The sequence below is a fragment of the Heterodontus francisci genome, chromosome 14 (genome assembly GCF_036365525.1).
Source record: "Heterodontus francisci isolate sHetFra1 chromosome 14, sHetFra1.hap1, whole genome shotgun sequence".
Taxonomy (NCBI): Eukaryota; Metazoa; Chordata; class Chondrichthyes; order Heterodontiformes; family Heterodontidae; genus Heterodontus; species Heterodontus francisci.
The window spans coordinates 88,378,790-88,402,487 of NC_090384.1; the positions used below are offsets into that span (position 1 = coordinate 88,378,790).

General features: G+C 40.9%; 1 protein-coding gene across 3 annotated transcripts in view; it reads right to left on the reverse strand.

Moving 5' to 3' along the window:
* Nucleotides 1–143: 143 nt before the first annotated feature.
* Nucleotides 144–23,698, reverse strand: part of LOC137377143 (protein kinase C-binding protein NELL1-like) — an 828,881-nt gene continuing 805,326 nt past the window's right edge. For all 3 annotated transcript variants that reach the window (XM_068046502.1, XM_068046504.1, XM_068046503.1), the window contains 2 exons: nucleotides 10,105–10,329; nucleotides 144–1,035 (listed from right to left, as the gene is read on the reverse strand). In XM_068046502.1, the coding sequence (XP_067902603.1) occupies nucleotides 985–1,035; nucleotides 10,105–10,329 (276 nt within the window). In that variant the 3' untranslated portion in view covers nucleotides 144–984. The remainder of the gene's footprint in view (nucleotides 1,036–10,104; nucleotides 10,330–23,698) is intronic.

Genomic DNA, 23,698 nt, shown 5'->3' on the forward strand with positions numbered 1-23,698 from the left:
ATATGCATCTGTTAGATCCTGCAGATATCCAAAATTAGAAATCGGAATGCATCAACAGAAAAAGATGGTACAGAAAGTACAATTTCAACAAACAACGTTACTTTTGAAAAATCAAACAGCTTTTGCACAAGCTTTTGGTCAATTGTTTAATTCTGATTCAGTGTTTTCGCATGATATAACAGCAAACTTCTGCTTTTTTTAGATATGTGTCACTATTAGCCTTGAGCACAAAACCACCAGAAAAGAGACTTGTTCTTAGACTTGTTCTACCTTTCAGTTGCATTAAAAGAGACTGTGCATCTTCAATTTGGTACTGAAGCTGCAGGTTATTCTACCTTTAAAAAAACAGCAGAACTTTAAACCTAGCAATAACTGCCATTGTATTTTTGCAATCAAAATTAAAAATGTAAAATTGTTACACTGCAACCACGCTGGGTTCATTGTCTTCAAAAACAAAAATTCAATTATAATATATGTTCCGTAGTTTCCTGTCTTTGTGCAACTTTTTCTTCATGATGTTCAACATTGGAGTTGAATGGAAGGTGATTTGTTGAGTTGTTTGACAGAGAAATGCATGAATTTTAAAAGCGGCAAAATACATTCAGTACTCAAAGGGTTAATACACAATATTACAGATAATTGATTTACTTAAAAACAAGACAAAAAATTTGGACAGATATTTAACTGTAAAGTCAGATAAAACAATCCAGTTTTCCACTTACAGCTACCAAAATGCTGTAAAAACTATAGAAGTGTTGTTTTCTAACAGCATGGTAATGGATGCTTCCAACCTTGAGTTGAAAGTGAAAGATTTTGAACTGGACAGCCACAAAAGTGCAGAGTAGTTCAACGACACACAAACTCTTGGAAATCTTGCTCCATTTGGTAGCTTTTGGTTCTACAATGTGAGGGCCTTTTTGCAGTATGTTTCAGCGATTACCTGCACCATCCGTACAGGAAGTAGACCAGTCCATAGAAAGAGCTTCAGTTGTTGTAGAGGCACTCCACATCAACCGAGCAGCAAATATTCCCATTCTAGACCGGAAGAGAAAAGAAAAGTTCACATTCCTCAAAATTTTCCACAGCACAGTTGAAAAAATAATCTTCATCCATCCACCTACCACCCCCTCCCAAAGATGTGTCCTTCATTTCCTTGGACTGGAGAGAAATGCATTCAAAACATTTTATGGAATAAAATGTGTGGATTATAAACATCAATAACGTACTATGCAAGAAACAAACTGAAAAGATGCACACAGCACATCAGTCAATGTTTTTGTAATGCACAGAAACACATCATGATGCTCAAGAGTCTCCAAACCTAATCAGAAATCCACACATTGAAGGTGAAATTGGTCTTTGACAATAACGAAATGGCAGCCTGTTTTACATGCCGTCTGATTCTCTTTATCACAGTTGTAATGACCGAGGTGAGAGGAGTACACTGTTTATTCTAGTTCCATTTCTCCAAGGGTCACAACATATATTTATTTTTTTTCCCACTTAAGAGTCATAGAATTATACAGCGCAGAAACAGACCCGTCAGCCCATCAAGCACCTATCTATTCTAATCCCATTTTCCAACACTTGGCCCATAGCCTTGTATGCTATGGCGTTTCAAGTGCTCATCTAAATACTTCTTAAATGTTGTGAGGGCTCCTGCCTCGACCACCCCTTCAGGCAGTGTGTTCCAGATTCCAACCACCCTCTGGGTGAAAATTCTTTTCCTCAAATTCCCTCTAAACCTCCTGCCCTTTACCTTAAATCTATGCCCCCTGTTTATTGACACCTCCGCTAAGGGAAAAAGTTTCTTTCTATCTACCCTATCCATGCCCTCATAATTTTGTATACGTCTAACATGTCCCCCCTCAGCCTTCTCTACTCTAAGGAAAACAACCCTAGCCTTTCCAGTCTCTCTTCATAGCTGAAATGCTCCAGCCCAAGCAACATCCTAGTGAATCTCCTCTGCACCCTCTCCAGTGCAATCACATCCTTCCTATAGTGTGGCAACCAGAACTGTACACAGTACTCCAGCTGTTTTATATAGCTCCATCATAAGCTCCCTGCTCTTATATGCTATGCCTCAGCTAATAAAAGACAAGTATCCCATATGCCTTCCTAACCACCTTATCTACCTGTGCTGCTGCCTTCGGTGATCTATGGACAAGTACACCAAGGTCCCTCTGACCCTTTGTACTTCCTAGGGTCCTCCCACCTGTTGTATATTCCCTTGCCGTGTTAGTCCTCCCAAAATGCATCACCTCATACTTCTCAGGATTAAATTCCATTTACCACTGCTCCGCCCATCTTACCAGCCCATCTATATTGTCTTGTAATCTAGGGCTTTCCTCCTCACTATTTACGACACCACCAATTTTCACGTCATTTGCGAACTTACTGATCAGACCTCCTATATTGACATCTAAATCAGTAATGTACATTAGAACCAGCAAGGGTCCCAGCACCGATCCCTGCGGTACACCATTGCTCACAGGCTTCCAATTGCAAAAACAACCCTCGACAATCACCCTCTGCCTCCTGCCACTAAACCAATTTTGGATCCAATTTGCCAAATTGCCCTGGATCCCATGAGCTCTTACCTTCTTAACCAATCTCCCATGCGGGACCTTATAGGGACCAGCTTTACTGACGTCCATGTAGACTACACCAATTGCTTTACCCTCATCTACACATCTAGTCACCTCCTCGAAAAATTCAATCAAGTTTGCTAGACATGATCTCCCCCTGACAAAGCCATGCTGACTATCCTTGATTAATCCCTGCCTCTCCAAGTGGAGATTAATCCTGTCCCTCAGAATTTTTTCCAATAGTTTCCCTACCACTGATGTTAGACTCACCATAGACTCCATACCATAGACTCTATTTTTATCCCAGAATAAAACACACCAACCAGGTTTATTTAATAAACAACAAAATTATCAGTTTATTATAAAATAAGCCTTAACCAGAGTAAAGCATAAACACCAGACTGAAGTATTGAAGTTCCCTTTTTACTTTAGCCCCTCACACTCACACACATACACACATACCAGTTAAGCGGAAAAATAAAGGGATTTGCGTTTTAGAGCTCTATTACAAAAAAAAAACAGACAAAGAACAACTGGATTAAATATTTGCTAATTCTTGAAGAAGAAAGAGAAGATATGGAAAGATGTCCTTTGTTTTAATTTTTTGTCCCAAATGCATATAGATGGCTGTCACTGGGATCTTCCTGGAACAGTTCTTTCCAAGTGATGTTGAAGATCAGTTTGGGTCAGCTCTCCCAGTGATGCAGCAACAGAGGTTTCAGATAGGCCTTACAGCAGAAATACGGCAACAAGAGTTTCAGTTCCCACACATTCGATATGTAGAGTTTCTTCAAATAGAGGAGGAAAGAGGAGACTGACACACAGGATATCCAGGTTTTCTTTCCAAGAGAGAGAAATTAGCTGGGTTTTTCTCGGCAAGCAAAAAACAATTATCTTTTGTAACAATTCAAAGTAAAACCAAAAACATTCCAGAAGTCAAGTCTCCTGACCTCTATAAATCTTGATCTGTCACTTCTTTGTAAACATCTCCCCAAGTCAAAACAACAAGCTCCCTGCTGGTATTTTATCTGAAAACAGGTGTCTTCCAGTAAGGGCTTGTTTATAAGCCAAGTCCAGGAACATTCTGGTGACTTCTTTTTTTAAAAAACACAAAGCTCAGCATCTCTTCAAGCTTCCAGATGAATCAATGTCCATAAAGCAACAATAAGTCCTTAAAAACATATTTTACAAAAAATAGAAGCACTCTCGGTAACACAGTAGAAAAGAAAATCAGGCAGGTTGTAAAGTGGGCTGCTAATTCACCATTGTCTGCTTCACACTACCATCCAAGACCAATTTGACCTCCCATGTTCCCTTTGTGCTCAATATTGAGGGCTTATTCTAGTTAAATAAACCTCAGATGCTTCTCAGCAAAAGCCAGGTCTTAGAGACTCTCAATTGTGTGCACAGAGCTTTTTATCCCCCCACAGATTAACTACCTATAGCAATTAATTCCAGACATGATATTGTGTTTTGTTTTGAAATTCAGATCCACACTTTAGCTCAACATAAAATAACTGGCTGGCGAGATAAGTTAGAAGGCAGGAAATAAGCTTTGTTAATTTATTGCAGACATTCAGTTTTTGCTAGAGCCTACTAAGTAATGCTAACATGGGCAAAATAGAACTGACGAAAGGTCACAGACCTGAAATGTTAACTCAGTTTCTCTCTCCACAGATGCTGCCTGACCTGCTGAGTACTTCCAGCACTTTTTGTTTTTATTTCAGATTTCCAGCTTCCACAGTATTTTATTTTTGCATAAATACAGGATAGCCACTAATAAATCCAATGAGGAATTCAGGGAGACTTCTTTAGTCATAGCGTGTTGAGAGTATGGAACTCAATGCCACATGGGAGTAGTTGAGGTGAATAGCATAGATGTGCTTAAGGGGAAGCTAAATAAGTACATGAGGAGAAAGGGTGAGATTAAGCTGGGAGGCAGCTCGTGTGCAGCATAATCCTGTTGGGCGAAAATGCCTGTTTCTGTACCCTGTAATTGTATGTGATACAATATATTGAAATTGCTAATATAGGACAGATATACGTGATGAGAGTGATGGGAGAGAGGAGTGTTGAGTAGGGACAGGAAGTCTATGCCTGCATCGTAGGCTATGAAAAAACATTTGATCATGAAAGATGGACAAAACTGCTCAAAATATTGCAAGATGTAGGAGTGGACTGGAGGGATTGAAGAAGCATTGTATATGAAGCAAGAGGTCAGCGTGAGGGTAGCAGATGGAGAGTCAGAACCAGGCATTGTTGGCAGAGGTGTGCGCCAGGGATGCTCATTGTCACCCCTATTATTCAATATCTATGCAGAGGCGATGGTGAAGGAGTCACTCGAAATGGTGCAGGCAGGAGTAAAAGTCAGCATTCATCTAGTCCAAGCAGTCCAATTTGCAGAAGACCAGGCAACGAGGACTAACACTATGGAAGGCCTTCAATGGATGATGGATTCCTTGAACAGGGTAGTGGAGGAGAATGGGATAAAGATTAACGTCAAAAAGACGGAAGTGATGAAGGTGGGAAAAAACATATCAGAGATAGACATTAAAGTAAATGGACAACAACTGGAATAGGTGTTGGAGTTCAAATACCTTGGTACCATACTGACAGAAGATGGGAGCTGCACGAGAGAGATAAGATTGAGAATTGCAATGGCAAAGAGTGCATTCAACAGATGAAAGGAGTTGTTAACCGAGGGGCTGAGCGTCAACCTGAAAGTAAGAATCGTCAAAATGGTTATATGAACTGTGCTCCTATATGCAACAGAGACATGGACCCTGTGCAAGGCATCAAGAAGTTAGAATCGTGTAAGATGTGGTTCTGGAGACGAATGTTGAAGATCGGTTGGTCAGAGAGGGTGACAAATGACAAAATGCTCAGGATGGTCAAGGAGAGTTGTTCCATCATCAAAACTATCAGAAGGAAAAATAACTGGATTGGTCACATCATCAGACATAAAAGGCCTGCTGAAAATGGTGATTAAAGATAGAATATAGGATAAATGCAATGAGGAAGGAAGAGACTAGCAATGCTAGATATGGTGAAGGAAGGATGATATAAGTATCTAAAGAAAAGGGCCACAGACAGACAGATGTAAGAATGGGGCAAGAACCTGCCTAAAGGCAGAATACCAATGAAAAAAAATATGTTGCATATCTTTCATGTTGTTTTGGCTGTATTTTATCATAATGTATATGCAGATTCCGGATGTGTCTACCAAAATACATTTCCGTTAAAGAAATATGGGTGCAGATGCTCCAGAAACTGAAACAAGCCTTGTGAACTGCCGCCAGCTGTGGCTGGAAATCTGTTCTAACTGTGATACAGATGCAAACAGCGTTTACAAAAGAAGCAGAAACTGCAAATACATTCAATATGTTGCAAATCTTTCGAGAATAAGTTCCCTGCTTTTACGTCACAATTAACTATAAATCACTTTAGGTTATAATCAACGCAGAAACAGTTTTAAAATCTAGAAAATGAATTGGACCTGATTATATCAGGGTTATTATTCATCAATTCTGATCTTCGACTTTATGCCAGTTTTAGACATTTGCAAGCATAATGCATATATTTGTAAGGTGGAACATCACAAAGATCACACCTTCAATTTTATGTTGTCTACATGAAATTCAGTTAAAAGTTAGTTACATTTCAAACTAGAATCACGATACACACATCAATATGTGAGCAATATACTCTTAAAGAATAAACAATGTACTCTCCCTAAAATTAGTAAAATCTATAGACAATAAACTCAGTGAAAGAGGAGAACCAATTAAACAATGAAAACATTACAATGGATTAAAAGTAGCATGTCAAAATTATTATTGCATGCTTCAACATTTCAATACTTGGATATTGTAATACAGAATAAAATTTCAAAATTTGCCACTGGCACCAAACTTGGAGGTGGAGCGAACAGTGAGGATGATAGCAATCACCTGCAACAGGATATAGACAGGCCAGCAGAATGGATAGACAAGTGGCAGATGGAATTTAATACAAACAAGTGTGAGGTGATACACTTTGGCAGGAGGGATAGGGAGAGACAATATAGATTTAATGGTACAGGGATAATGCAAGGATAGATGGATCTGGAAATTCATATGCATAGATCTTTGAAGATGGAAGGACATATTGAGAGAGTAATGAGCAAAGCATATGGGCTCTTGGGCTTCATAAATAGAAGTATTGAGTACAAAAGCAGGGAAGTTATGCTGAAGTTTATAAAGTCCAGGTTAGGCCCCAACTGGAGTATTGCATCTAGTTGTGGTCACCACACTGTAGGAAGGATGTGAGGGTTCTTGAGAAGGTGCACAGCACATCACTGCCAGGGCAATGTCCTATGCCCTACCATCTTCAGTTGCTTCATCAATGACCTTCCTTCCATCATAAGGTCAGAAGTGGGGATGTTTGCTGATGATTGCACATTGTTCAGTTCCATTTGGCACACCTCAGTTAATGGAGCAGTCCACACCCACATGCAGCAAGACCTGAACAACATTCAGGTTTGGGCTAATAAGTGGCCTAGTAAAATGTGCACCATACAAGTACCAGTAAATGACCATCTTCAACACAAGACAGCCTAATCACTTCACTCTGACATTACCATTACTGAATCCCCCACCATCACCATCCTGGGGGTTACTATTTTTCAGAAACTTAACTGGACCAGTCACATAAATACTGTGGTGACAACAGCAGGTAAGAGGCTGGGAATTCTGCAGCGAAGAATCACCTCCTGACTCCCCAAAGCCTTTCCAACATCGACAAGGCACAAGTCAGGAGTGTGATGAATACTCTGAACTTGCCAAGATGAGCCTAGCTCCAACAGCATTCAAGAGGCTCAACACCATCCAGAACAAAGTAACCCACTTGATTTGTGCCCTGTCCACCATCTTAAGCATTCTCTCCCTCCACCACAGGCGCACTGCGGTTGCAGTGTGCACCATATACAAAGTGCAATAAAAACAAGAAATGCTGGAACCACTCAGCAGGTCTGGCAGCATCTGTGGAAAGAGAAGCAGAGTTAACGTTTCGGGTCAGTGACCCTTCTTCGGGTCCTAAAACCTAATTTTAGAATGTCTTGAACAAATCTAATCAATATGTATGTGATTTAGTCACCGATGCAGATTTAAAAATATAACGCTGTGCTCTTTTTGTCTATTTGTGCTCAGAAATACAGAATTGAAGATTAAGAGCTTTTAGTGGATATGCTCACTTTTCCATTCACTTCTGCGATCTTAGTTCGAAGCAAACTCGAGACTGCCAGGATGAAAGCTCCCTCTCTCTGCTGGCTAAAATTATCCGACATGGATTGAGTTTGAACATTTTCAACCTAGTACCTGTGGTTGTGGACCCATAGCACATAAAGTTCCACCATTGTAAATTGGTAGTATCTGATTAAAAATTCTACCATACCATTCCCAGTGCCGGGTGCATAAATCGTAAAATTATGCCTTTAATTTATTTTAGCTGATGCAACATTGTGGATTCCAAGTGTGCAGTTTAGCAACATGCACAAGGGGCAGTGCAGCAAGGCATATACTTCTAAAAGAAGGGGTCGGTTGTATCCCTACCCACCACATAAGCAAGCAGATAAAATCATTGGGTGTTTTGCCCAATGATGTCCTGCCAGGATCCCACCGTCTTCAATTTTATGCTGCTCATCTGATCAGGCAGCAACGACACCCCCCTTGAAGTTGGTGGGGTCCTTCCTTAAATATGCAGGATCTGATGAGACTTTAACTGCAGCCTAAGCATAGAAGGCACTGCAGTTTCCCTGCCAGGTGAAGTCAAGGGAAATGAGGATCAAAGGCAGAAGAGATCAATTTCGGTAAGTCTGTTTTAACTTTCCTTTTGTGGGCCAGGAGGAGGAGCAGGAATGTCCATCCCCACACTTTACCTAGGTACTGCCTGAATTTCTGAGACCAGTAGCCCCTTCCTGTCCACAAGATGGTGACTGAACACATTGTCTATGCATGTAGCCACATTGCAATTCAAGCAATTGTCAGGTCTACCCAAATACTGTGGCAATTCATGGATAGCACTGCATGCATGTATGCAATGGGCAACATGTGGATAAATTGATAAGATTTCTATATTGATCAACATCAACACAACAGCTCCCTCACACACATATGGGCAATTATTGTCCTTTCACCTCTGGATGCTGGGTTTGATTCTAGCCCAGACTGTCTCTATTAGCTGTAACTGCATTTTCAACCTAGTTTCTGGTGAGCAATTGTAATTCCCGAGAAATAGAAGTTAAATGATTGTCCAGTAAGGGAGTGTTTTTCTAAAGCTAAAGCTCGGGCATATTTGTTTGGCTGTCCTGCTCTACAACTGAATCTGAAGTGCTTGAAATGGGATAGTTTTTCATTTCTAAGTTCTAACACTGTCTGCCTTGATAAGGGCAGTCACAGAAAGATCACAGTAATTTACTTGCAAATCTGACTCCTTACTGTAATGCTGTTGCGGGAACATGCTCTTTCTTTCGGGGACGAAAATAATTGTTTTTGAGGAAATGGGACATTTTCACTTCATGTGTATCTAATCTTTAATGGATTTATGATGATCAACAGCAATGTTTTAGAGCACCAGTAATTGCAAGCCCCACATGGACTTTATAATCATTACGGAAGCTCTGCTCATGGCTACAGTCCAAGTATAAGGATTGTTGATTTTAATGATATACTGATTGATATATAATGTAAACCAAATAGGGACTGATTGTTAGTGTGCTCGGCTTCAGTTAATTACAGACTCTGGTAGGTCCAATGCATGAGCCAAAGTTCTCACTGAAAAAATAGAACATGTGGTGGGAAAAGGGGACACAATTAAACCAGAATAAACAGAAAAGTGTGCTTAATGACTGCGCGGCAGCATCAGTCTGAAAATAATGTGTCACCCTGTGCTCAGTTTAATTGAGAACCACATTAATTACCTTTCAAGTTTATTATCTAATGATCAAGATCATCACATCAATTTATGAAAAATACAGCCGTAATCAGCTACAACATAAACTCCATCTGTGCACACCATTTTACCCAGCAAATAATGTTCAGAAGATGGTGCTAAATATAAACTTGGTTAAAGGGGAGAGCTTTTTGAACTGTTATTCTGAATAAGATGCAAATGCAAGATGAAACATAAAAAAAATTCTGTCATTTTCATATCTTCGCAATTAATAAAAACCCTAAAATATGAATCTCATGTCATTTAGGATTCTTTGAACAAACAGCTACAGATTCTAAATATCCTTAATGTTATTGGTTGTCTGAATTTCATTCACACAATTATTTAATAAATAGATTACAAACAGCCATTAAAAAATTTTGGGTGCATTCCATCACATTTAATGATTTTGTGCAATTTTTCCCACAAACTCACTGTAGCAAGATATTTCTATATCAGGGATGAGATGATAGCTGTACAGAGCAGCAATACAGTGGCATTGTTGGTGAGATGTGAAAAGACAGCATGAAATGCACACAGAGTACAGTACCTTGCACTTGCAAGTTGTGCAGGGGGATCCAGCCATAGTCCATATGGAGCCGCTCAATCGCGTTACTCCATGGTTGTCTATACACGTCTGTCGGATGTCATAGACCATGTTGTCAGCTAAGCAGGGATCACTCACACAGTGTGGGCAACACTCTCCCTCTGGAATGGTTGTATACTCACAGCTAAGAGTTGGGCAGGTTAAAGGCCAGCAATCCACTTCTCCCTGCTGCACACCCAAAATACACGTGATCAGGATTGCTCGAAAATCTCAGTGAAATATCCATTGTTATACAAGATTAGAAAGTGAATGAGAACCTGCAAATCACACATTCCCTGAGAAAATCCAATGGCAGATAGGTATTCAAGGTTAGATTATGCTGTTCTTTACAACTAAAACACATTTCCTCAGTGTATTCCTATCTAAATGCTTTTGTGCAGACCCAAAAGTACTCTGGTACAACATCCTTGTTTCTGTTTATGTCTATCACTCTGATTAAGAACAAAAGAAATATTAGTCTGGAACATTTTGATTATGATTAGAGCATTACAAATATCACCTCTGTAGTAAAAATCATCCTGATCTGGTATCAGGAACACAAAGTAAAATTTTCTTTTCAATGTACTTACAGAAGAGTAAGAAAGCTAGGTCACTTTTAAACACTTTATACATAGAAATACAGAAAAATTATAACACCTGCACAGTCTATTTCAGTGTTTATCCACCATGCAACCCTGTCCCTTCAATGAATCTAAGCTAATCTTGGATGTTGACATAGGGCGGGATTTTTCCATGGGCTTAAGGACCCCAACCCCAAATGAGGGTCCCAAGCCCGCACTTGCTAGGTGTCAGACCGGGGAAGCTCTTTTGCCGGAGGTGGCCTCCTAATTGGCCGCCTCTGAGCTCATCATCCAATTAAGGATGGCGGGCAGCCTATCTGTGCTGCAGGCCAAATCACAGGGATAGGTAGGTGCTGCTGAGGCAGGTAGGAGAAGGCGAGGATGTCTCAACATGGAGGTGCCCTTGGATGGGTCCAAATAATTAAATTTTTTAGAGGGGTCAAGCAGGCAGGCACCTCCGATCGGAGGTCGCAGCGTTTGGGCCACGAGTGCGGCTTTTGCTGCCAACAGCCATCTGTTCAGGGGATGGAGTCTCTGACCCCGATGGCTCCCTGGACTACTGCAGGAAGGCCACCACCATTAAACTGGCAGTCTCCGCAAGGGGAGGGGGGGGCAGCAAAATGCCACCAACACTCTAAATAACCACTAATTGGGGCCTTAAATACGGATATTGGCTCCCCGCTGCCTTGCAACAGGCCGCCGATCTTAATGGCAGCCCAATCCCAGGAAACCTCCCCAATGGCGGGGAGCCATCCTGACATGGTTCTCTGCTATTTTCCCAACATCCCCCATCTGCACTCCCACCACTCTGGGGCTGGGAAAATTCTTCCAGTTTTCTCTGCCTCAGCCACTAACCCTGGAATTAAATTCTACAGCCTCACCGCTCTCGATGTGAAGAAGTTTTTCTCACTCTCAATTCTAAATCTTATTTGTTTAATCTTCTGTCTATGGCCCTTCATTCTTGAACCCTCAACTACTGAAAAGTCTGCTTATACCAATCCTGTTCCATCCTTCCATTATTTGAAACACTTCTATTATGTTGCCTTTAATCTGCCCTATTCTAATGAAACAAGACTCAACTTTCCAAGCCTTTTCTTCTACCAGGCAGCATCCTATAGAATCTGTGTTGTATTCGCTCTACAGCCTCAATGACCTCCCTATAGTGTGGGGAAAAATACTGCACACAGCACTCTAACTGAATTCTTTTTAAGTTATTGCACAGGCTCATCATCACCTCTTGGCTTTCATTTTCTGAGATAAAATCTATAATTCTATTACTTTTATTACAGCCTTTAAAGTTCTCCCCCTCTTCTCTTTCACATCACAGAGCCTACTTCCACTCAGAGTATAATTACTGTAGTTACCGTTTTTTACCAAAATGCCTCACCTCATACTTACTGTTAGTGATTTCCATCTTTCAATTTTTAGTCCATTCCCTATCTTATTATTATCACTTTGCTGTTTCTTTCGGTCTTCTAAAGAATTAACTATATCTCCAATTTTGCTATGATCTGTGAATTTTGATACTGCTCCCTATCCTCTCCCTAGGCCTATCCAAATCAATGAACAGAAGTGGCCCCAGAAAGAAACCCTTAGGTATACCACCACCCATTTCCAACCACTCTGAAAAACTACCCAGCTCCTACTCTCTGCTTTCTCCATTCTAACCAATTTTTAATTCAGTTTACTATTCTTCCCCTAAACCTTCTCTAGTACTCTCTTACGTGGCATTTTGTCAAAGCCCTTCCTAAATTCCATGTACACTGCATCCAGTGCATTTCCCTCATTTACCATGTCTGTTACCTTCTCAAAGAATTATATCCTGTAAAAAAGGAACATTCATTTATCTAATACCTTTCATGATCTCAGGCCATTCCAAAGCAGGAACTCAGCAATGCATTAATGACTAGATAATCTTGTGATGTTGGTCGAGAATTAAATGTTGGCCAGCACACCAGGGAGAACCCCACTGTTCTCCTTTGAAATAAGGCCACAGGATGTTTAACATCTGCCTGAGAGGAAAGGCAGGGCCTTGGTTTATCATCTCATTTGAATGACCCCCCCCTCCGAAGCACAGCATATCCTCAGTACTACACTGGAGCATCAGCCTAGATAAGCTGCTCCAGTTCTTGGAATGTGACTTGAACCCACAACCTTCTCACTCAAAGGGAAGAGTGCTACCCACTGAGCCACAGTGGAACACCTTAAAGCACCCATTCCTTTTACAATCTGTGTTGGCTACTTCTAATGATTTTCTTCTTCCCCACCCAAGTATAACAGCCAGCTGAAAGCTGAACAAATTCATCCCTTATGTGGCAGCCCGATACATAAGCCTTAGATATGCAAATCTGTGTAGGAGGTAACTGGCCTTGTCTACACACCAGCACTGTCTCTCATGACATTTTTATCATCAATGAGATAGCGGCTCTTGTATCTTTTTGGCAGTGTGCTGTTCTTTGTGCATAACCACTACGCCTTAACTTGAATACATTAGGGAGTGATTGGTTCCCCCATCTCCTCAAATGGACTTTGAGTGGCTGCTGGCAGAACTGGTTCATTTTGAAGGTCAGGCCTCTTTAGAATTGGGCCAGTGAGCTGTGGTCAGAGATGAGTTCCCCAGCACAGCCCGCAGGCTCTAGGCCACTGCAATATCGGGCAGCCCAGCTAGCCGGGTCACAAGAAGGTAAATGGGAAGAGGGGCTATGATCTCTGCATGGCAGCGGGTAGGGGGGGAAGCCCAAGTGGTAGTAGTAACCAGGTTCCTTCCAGTCCCACAAAACTACTCGGAGGACCCCAGCAAAATGGCAGCTACACCAATGGACTGGTAAGTTCCTACACTCCATTTTCAGGTCACCACTGCCCTGTTTCTGTTGACTGGCAGGTATGAATATTCAGCCCAAGGTGTGTAATGTTAACCCTTAAGCTAAAATAGTCTAAGGATCCTACAATGAAATCTGTTTTTTTCTCAACAAGATGCGACAGTCTAACAAACAAATAATTACTGCCTATTACATATTTGCCAGGAAAATTACAAAAAATAAATCAAGCATGAGTAGGAAGGCATGTGACTTTGAAAAGGGTAAGATTATTGCCAAGATTAATTATACTCACCTATATACACAGATTTCAAGATATGAGTGATTAATTTTCCATCACATTAGTTGGAAAGGATGGATCTTTTATTCTACACAATACATGAAGCCTTAATATCTATCATCAGAGTTTTCAAACATGGTTGCTTTTGTTTTTCAGAATTACGATACTGGCATTTGAAATTCCTTTTGTCATGAAAAGTAACGTGAATTTATCTTCCTTTTCATAAGCTGACTGACCTGCCATTCAGTTCGAGTACTTCCTACTTTGTTCCCTTTTTGTCTCTGTATCACTCCTTTCCCAGGAAAGGCTGTTTTGAAGAAGTTCAGTTCCTCTCTTCATTGTGATTTTCATTTGTCTCTCTTCTCCATCTGCAGCAGTTCCTTCAGGCTGTGACATCTAAACATTCTCCCTCTACTTTGCCATTTCCATCCCTGAACTTGCAGATTGGGTGTCCAATTGGCAAATGAACTCCAAGATAGATAAGTGTGAGGTGGTGCATTTTGATAGGAAGAATGAGGAGGCTACATACGCCTTTGAAAATTAGTGTTTAAATGGGTAGAGGAACAGAGGGATCTGAGAATACAAATACACAAATTACTAAAAATAGCACCATAAATGCACTTATGCACTTGAGTGAGTAAGGAATAGAGGACATGTTGATGGAATTATATGAAGGAGGATGCTCATGTTGAGTATAAACACCAACATGGACCTGTTGGAACGAATAGCTTGTTTCTGGACTGTAAACACTTTGTAATACTTTGCAATCTCCTCTTTCCAAATCTTCCCAAAGGTTAATAAGGCCCTTAAAAAACAAAACAAAGCATTGGCGTTCATTTGTTAGACCACACTTGGCCTACTTTGAACAGTTCTGGCTTCCATATTATAAAAAGGATATAAAGGCACTGTAGATGGTGCAAAGAAGATTTACCTAAATGTTGTAGAGGTTGTACCTATCAGGAAAGATTGTACATACTGGGGCTCTTTACTCTAGAAACGTGAAGAGTGAGGGGTCAGATCACAAAAGGGTTTGATAGGGTAGACATAGAGAAAATGTATCCACTTGCGAGTGAGACCAGAAATAGGGACCATAAATATAAGACAGTTGCTAATAACGCCAATAGGGAATTCAGTAGAAATTTCTTTACCCAGAGAATGTTTAAAATGCAGAAACCACTACCACAAGGTGAGGTGAGTAGCACGGATGCATTTAAGGGAAAGCTAGATCAGCACATTAGGGAGAAAAGAAATAAAGGGGCATGTTGGAGTTAGATGAAGAAGAGTGGGAGGAGGCTCATGTGGAGCATAAGTACCAGCATGGAACTGTTGGGCCGAATGGACAGTTTCCGTGCTATAAATGCTTCACAATACTTTGTAATCCCCTCTTCAAAATCCTCCCAAAGGCCAAATTGTTTTGACTGCACCTTCTTGGATACCCAAATAATCTGTCACCCCCTTCATCTCCCTCACTCATTTTCATAAATAAAAACAAAAAGTGCTGGAAATACTCAGCAGGTCTGGCAGCAGCTGTGGAGAGAGAAGCAAAGTTAACATTTCATTTCAGTGACCTTTCATCAGAACTGGCAAAGGTTAGAAATGTAATCAGTTTAAAGCAAATAAAGCGGGGGTGGACTTTCATCTCTCTGTACGTGAAAAATGCTATAGAAATGTAACTTGTCCACAATATGTGTTATTTCTTTTCCTATCAATTTTGTCTGTATTCTCATCTCTGATAGAAGCTTTTATCTGAAACATTATCCTGCTTTTATCTCTCAGATGCTGTCTGACCTCCTTTCCACATCCATCATTTTCTATTAACCATTAATATGAATTATATTCCAACTTTGTGATTTCACAACAATGACATTTCAAACCAATTTGTCCAAAGTCTTTGGTTGCGTTACTTGCTTTAGAAGTGGGTAAAGATCTGCTAGTTTTCTGCAGGATTTAGCTTTCTTTCAGCTGTGCAACAAGAATTCTGGTTCTGACATGCATGTTGTTTTCAGATATCCAAACTTCAGGTCACAGCTTATGGCAAGAGAAGTACCTTCTACATAAGATATAAGCAGCCATCAATATGCTTTTTGGTTGAAAAGTTCCCTGTTGAGATTGGCCGTGCTATCTTGTCCTCCTGAAAAAATGTCAGCTTTCTTTAGTTGGTAGCCCTATCCGTCATTGACTGTACCTCGATTGGAGGATGATGCATATTCAAGGTCGCGAGAGTCTGCCATGGGTCTTCATGTGACTGAACAGGCCGATTCTCGTGCTGCAGATTTTTGGAAACATGGGGCAGGATGTTCCACAAGGTAGTAGGATCCGGAGTGCAGGATTTGCTTCCTTTTCTTTCCTTCTCTGCTGCCGCTCTGACTCATCATTAAGGCGTTAAGGCATGATGCAGCTTGACGGACAAGCTGTCGCCATTTTGAATGATTGGTAGCAAGCTCCTCCCAGTCATCAATATCAATGCTGCCATGCTTCAAAGAGAGCTTCAGAGTGTCTTTTGAAGCGTTTTCTTTGTCCTCTTGGAACACTGGCCATTTGAGAGTTGAGAAAACAGGACCTGGCAGGGAGATGTTTTTCGGCCATCCGGACACAGTGTCCAGTGCATCGAAGTTGGTTTTGCAGGAGTTTTGCCTGAATGCTTGTGGAGCTGACTTCAAGAAGGACACTTGCATTTATTTGACGGTCCTCCCATTGAATCCGGAGAATGCGGCGGAGGCATTGCTGATGGAATTTCTATAGTGCTCTTAGGTGTCACTGCTAGACAGTCCAGATCTCACTGCAGTACAGGAGTGTGGTGACAACAACAACTGCTCTGCACACTAGGATCTTTGTTGACTTGCAGAAGTCTTTTTTGTCAAACAGTCACTGCCGTAGTTTGTAGAAGGCTGAGCTGGCACAGCTGATCCAGTGTTGGATCTCCTCCTCACTATCACCACTGTGGCTGAAGATTGTGGGTTCAGACTGATCTCCAGGACTTTAGCACTTCAGTGGCTTCACTTGGCTCAAAGACGGGGAGGATTAGGAACTTAATATCCCTGGCTACAAGGTATTTAGGACAAAAAAAGGAAGGAGAAAATGAGTGGGCGTAGGTGGCAGCATTGATCAAAGATATTGTTCCAACACTAGAAAGGGATGATGTACTTGAGGATTCAAAGAAAGAATCTACTTGGTTAGAATTAAGGAACAATAGCACTGCTGGGTGTATACTGTAGGTTATCAAATAGTGGAAAGGAGACAGAGGAGCAAATTTGCAGGCAAACTGCAGAAAGGTACAAAGATAATGGGGACTTCAATTATCCTCATATAGACTGGGAGCAATTGGAAAATTCTAATGACATTATCTGGGTGTAGAATAGTTCTGGAAAAGGGCAAGGAAAAATCAAACCTGATGATAATCAACTGAAGAAGAGCTAATTTCAGCAAGTTGAAAAGGGACCTGGCTCAGGTGGATTGGAGTCAACGACTGGGAGGTAAAACAGTAAATGAGCAGTAGGAGGTCTTCAAAGAGGAGACAGATTGGGTATGGACTAGAAGCATTCCTATGAAGGTGAAAGCTGGAGCTCCTGGATGATTAAAGATATAGAAATGAAAATGAAAGAGAAAAAGGGGGCTTATGATAAGCGTCAGATTCATAATTCAGTAGAAATCCAAGCTGAATACAGAAAGTACAAGGGCGAATTGAAAAAGGCAGTAAGAAAAGCATTGAGGATGTATGATAATAGATTAGTGGCTAACATAAAAGGGAACCCAAAAGTCTTTTATAAGTATATAAATAGTAAAAGGATAGTCAAAGGAAGGGTGAGACATATTAGAGACTAAAAAGGACATCTACTTGTGGATGCAGAATGTATGGCTGAAACACTAAACAAGTACTTGCATCTGTCTTCACTAGAGAATAGGATGCTGTCAATATCACAGTAAAGAAGGAGATAGTAGAGAAATTGGATTGGATAAAATAAAGAGGAGGTACTTAAAAGACTGGCAACTTTCGAAATAGAAAAGTCACCCTATCTGTATGGGTGCATCATAGGTTGGCTGAGGGTTATAGAGGTTCTGGCCACAATTTTCCTATCCTCCTTGGATATGGGAGTGGTGCCAGAGGACTGGAGGATTGAAAATGTTGTCCTCTTGTTCAAAAGGGGAGAGGGATCAACCCAATAACTAGAGGCCAGTCAGTTTAACATTGGTGGTGGTCACTCTCATAATTGTGTCTACACTTCAATGTAACTCATTCTATGTTAATTTCTTTAGGCCATTTCTGAGATTTGATAAGGTGCTAAGTAAATGCAAGTTCCTTTCCTCTTTGTGGCTGCTTAAGTTCTTCTTAAATTCTCAGGATCTCCGAAATATGTGGTTGTGGAACAAGCAGTACAATATGGAAACAGAGCATGTCTTCAGATATTTGCAGAAGTTTCCTTACAGAGAAGAGGGCTACCAACTGAGGCAAGCTGGTACTTTTTGAAGAAGGGCCACAGCTTCAGAATCTCAAATCATTCATTCTCTTCCATATTTTTTAATTCTAGCTGTGCTTATTTGTGCTCTGTGGTTTGTATGAGGATATAAAACATCCATATCTTGACTTTGTAAGCCATGGTCCCTAAGCATTTTGTTGCAAGTCTATACATATATGATTTCATGGTTTCCACCGCAGACAGTTTTGCATTTTGACCGAAACATTGCTGCCCGGCCTCTACTGATTTGAATAGTGTTTCTATCTTCTTAGTGAAAGAGTACACATCGCTTTATCTATGTAACTGAACACCTGACTGTGCAATGCTAGGTGTTGTGTATTCACTGGGTAAATCTACATGAGGTCTTATCCCATCCTTAGCACCATCTTTCTGTTGTGAATTCACAGTAAATCTACATGCGGTCTTACTGTAAGCAGCCATTGTGGAACTTTATATTTACACCTCCCCGACAGAGAGGGGAGCAGCGAGGCAGTATAATTGTGTACAAATGCTTAGCTATCACAATACACTAGCTCAGCCACTTCAATACAATACACTACATTCCCTCTCCACTTAAACAACAACTTTTCCAGTAAATGGAACATGAACATAATTTCCCAGAATACAATAACAATACCCTGAAATTTAACAGGTTGGGCTGAATGCTTGTTACTGTAATCACAACTAAAACACATATAACCAAAATTTCCAGAGTAATTTACATGTAAAAATATATTCTTCCTTAACACCAGTATGGATTTAACAAAAATATAATCATTTGACAAGAAGTAATGAAAAGAACAACTTATTTCTTCTTCCTTCCGACATACTTTCAATTAACTTATCCAGCTTCTTTCTCTTTCTGTCTGGGTATCTTCTTCTATTTCCATTAGCTTGACTCTGCTCTCTCGACATCTCAGACTGTGCCAACCCTGAACTTTAATTTTGATTACCAACTCTATTTAATAGTTGGGATTGTGAAATTGACCCTGACTCACTTTGCTGTACTGGTGGATTCTGTGATACCGGTAAACTTTCAGTTTCTTTGTGACTTGCACTTTCTTTTTGACTTTCTCTTGGGATTGTAGGAACTTGGACTATAGGAGGTTGCTCATGCTCTCCATTTGTCAGATTTCCTCTTTCAAGCAAATGATTTATATGACACTGGTGGAGTCTCTCTCCAAGCTTCACTCGATATGTGAATGCACCTAATCTTTTCACAACAACTCCAAATATATATTTCTCCTCATCACCTCAGTGGTTTTTCACCAGGATCTTCTGATCAGCACTGAACTCTCTAAGTTTCATGGCTCGAGTATCATGATTCATCTTCACTGTGTCTTGCTTTTCTCTTACTTTACTATTGGCATCTGGCTTAAGCATACCAAACAATCTCCTAGACTGTGTGGTTATTCTGTAAGAGAACAGAAAATTGTCTAGCCTGTATTGAAGAGAGACATGGAAATTACTGCCGAGCTTGCCACCTCGCAAATACTTCGGCAAAGACCTCGTATCAATTTGTACACTTCTTTCTGCAGCACCATTCGATGCTGGGTGATATGGTGGTATTAGAGTGTGTTTGACTCCATTCTTACTCAGAAATATTTCAAACTCTAGTGGCGTAAACTGTGGACCATTATCTGACACCAACACTTCTGGCAACCCATAAGTTGCAAACCAACTTCTCAAAAGTCCAACAGTTTTGGCACTTGTGGTATTGAGCATAACCTCAACATTTCTTCACTTGCTATAGCTATCAGCCAAAACAAAATACTCTGTCCCTTCGACTTCAAAGAAATCAACATGTACTCATTCCCAGAGTTTTCTTGTGTTTGACCATGGAATGGAAGGAATCTTGGTTGGATCATTTCTCATTCTGAGACACGCTTCAGAACTTTTCACCAACTCTTCAATATCTCTATCTACCTTTGGATATCACAAATAGCTTCTTGCTACTGCTTTCATACAGGCTTCCTCTGTGTGCTCTTGATGAAGCTCCTCTAACAATCTGTCTCTAAACGTTGGTAGAATAATGACTCTTAAATCCTATAGGAGACAGCCTTGATCTACACTCAGTTCATTGCTATGTGTGAAATAATCCTACAATTTATCATCATCACACTCTTTAGACCCACCATTCATAACATAATTGAGCATTTTACTGAGCACCACATACTTGCGAATTCCTTTGGAAATTTCTCTGGCAAACACTGACATGTCATTTGTGTATGAAAAGTATTCACAGGTTACTCATTAGCTAAAATCAAATCAGTCTTCAGTTCCGCAATGTCAGACGTATTATTACTGATCCCTACTGTAAATAACTCTGCCCAGTTCAACTGTACTTTCTTAAGCCAATTTCTTCCCATCAGGGAGACTTTGTTCCCTCTGACTACTACAAATGGCAAGGAATAGGTTGCATCATCGTATTCCACCCCAACACCAACTTCATCTAATACTGGAATACTGTTATTGGAATAAATAGTCAGTTTCACAACAATTTTGCATAAGGGGATGTGACTTAAGGGACTTTTTGTACTCTCCTTCCAAGATAATAGACACTGCTGCAGCTGTATTAACAATGAAAGTAAGTTGTGAATCTCCAACTTTCATTTTTACTGTGGGCGCTGGAATTATATCTTCAGTTCTTTTTCTCTCAACTTCCATGTGCTGTTTTTCTTTCTCTCTGACTGAGTACAACTCTTGATCTTCCTGCTCGATTACATCAAACTTCTGTTTCCATATCTACCATATGCGCATTTGAGGACTTCCAGCCTTCTGAACTTGCTTTATGTCTACCACCTGCAGCAACCTGGAGCTTTACCACAACCTGGAACATTACAGTTTCGTCTACTCCTGCCATCTGGATATGTCCAACTTAGCACTTCGACTGGAAATGGGAGCATTTAGATTGTTGGTGGCTACTATGTCAATGGTAGCATCTAAATTTCTGACTCGGAGTTTGTGGACTTGGCTGTCTGGTACCTGCTGAAATCCGGCACAGGAAAAGAACTTCCTTGCAATCTGCAACTATCTCTTCTTGCCATTTCCATGGCTGTGGCCTCATCAAAGACCTCCCTCCACATTTGCTTATGGCCTTTACTCAAAAGCTCAGCTTGGATTTTATTGTTCTTTAGACCTCCAACAAGTGTATCTCTAAGGTTGACTTCCAAGTTCACACCATAACCACAGTGATGAGAGAGTTTCTTTAATTCAAGAATAGAACCTGCAATAGACTCATTTGGCAATTGCTTCCTTTCATGGAACTTGCAGTACAATTGCATTCTTAGGCGTATCATCATATGAGTCCAGAGTCTCATTAATTTCAGAATAGTCCAATGCACTGGGGTCTCGCAGGCAACATTGGTCAAACACCACCTCAAAATAAAGGCCTGCTTAGGTCAGGAAAAAGAACCCGACCTGAACCCGACCGATCCACAGCGGACCCGAGCCCAGCCCGGCCCGACCCAACCTATCCCTTTACTTACCTCCACGAAGCTGCAGTGCATGTGTGATGATGTCATAGTGACGTCACTCGCTCACTGCGCAGACTCAGTTTTGTCCTGGACTCCCAGCTCAGCTAAGGTTTTTTTTAAAATTTTTAATACTTACCGGCAGCACACTTAACGAGAGTGTCCAGCCCGGCCCGACCTGACCCGACCCGAGCTCGGCCCGACCTGACCGGAGCCCGAAAGCTGGACCCAGAAGAGGGGCCCGACCCGACCCGAACCTGACACATGCCGTCGGGTCCAGTCGGGTTCGGGTCAGGTAGCATCAGGTCAGGTAGTTACCTCAAAAGTATCTGGCCCCACATGAGGAGGAAAACATTCACTTTACCCTCCTCCCCTATTTTATTAGCTTGCAGCCAAATTCAATACCTTCATTTATAATTACACTATTCCTCTTTGTTAGGAATGAATTCTCCCATTGTCCCAAAATATGTCTTTGTGCCATTTTTTTTCAATTACGTACCGTGCTGTAGACACACCCAGAGCATTCTTTCAAATCACCCAAACTTCCTCAAAATCCACTTTAGGAGTTCCAAAAAGTATGTCACAATGTTCTTCAGACTGCAATCTCTCAAATGAATGTATGAAAAATTTAAATCCCATCCTTGTCACCTTCTTTCTGTTGTGTATTCACTGAATAAATCTGCATGAGGTCTTGCCATAAGTAGCCATTGTCCAACAAACTTTATTTACACCTCCCCAACAGAGGGGGCAGCCGAGAGGCAATATAGCATATACAGATGCTTAGCTATCACAATACACTAGGTCAGCCAATTCAGTACAATACACTACACTAGATACAATGTCCTCTAGGAATAGCCAATGTTAATATCGTAGTGTTCACTTGATTTTAGGACTTTAACAGTCAGGGGTGGTGAGTCGTTTTCATCCACTAAATGGCAGATATTTGAAATAGCGTCACAGGGAACACATTAGCATGGTTAGAGGATTGGTTGACTGACAGGAAGCAGAATGGGGATAAATGAGTGCTATTCTGGTTGGCAATCAGTCACTAGTGGTGTGCCTCAGGGATCGGTGTTGGGTCCGCAAATATTTACAATTTATATAGATTATTTGGAGTTGGGGACCACTTGTAGGGTGTCAAAGTTTGCAGATGACACTAAGATGAGTGGCAGAGCAAAGTGTGCAGATGACTGAAACTTTGCAGAGGAACATAGATACATTGAGTGAGTGGGCAAAGGTCTGGCAGATGGAATACAATGTTAATAAATGTGAAGTCATTCATTTCGGTAGGAGTAACAGTAAAAAGGATTATTACTTGAATGGTAAAAAGTTGCAGCATGCTGCTATGCAGAGGGACCTGGGTGTCCTTATGCATGAATCGCAGAAGGTTGGTCTGCAGGTACAGCAAGTAATTAGGAAGGCAAATGGAATTTTGTCCTTCATTGCTAAAGGGATTGAGTTTAAAAGCAGAGAGGTTATGTTGCAGCTGTATAAGGTACTGGTGAGGCCGCACCTGGAGTACTGTGTGCAGTTTTGGTCTCCTTACTTGAGAAAGGATGTACTGGCACTGGAGAGGGTGCAGAGGAGGTTCACTAGGTTGATTCCGGAGTTGAGGGGGTTGGCTTATGAGGAGAGACTGAGTAGATTGGGATTATATTCATTGGAATTCAGAAGAATGAGGGGGGATCTTATAGAAACATATAAAATCATGAAGGGAATAGATAAGATACAAGTGGAGAGTATGTTTCCACTGGCAGGTGAAGCTAGGACAAGAGGGCATAGCCTCAAGATTAGAGGGAGCAGATTTAGGACTGAATTAAGAAGGAACTTCTTCACCCAGAGGGTTGTTAATCTATGGAATTCCTTGCCCAGTGAAGTAGTTGACGCTTCTTCAGTAAACGTTTTTAAAGCTAAGGTAGATATCTTTTTGAATAATAAAGGAATTAAGGGATAT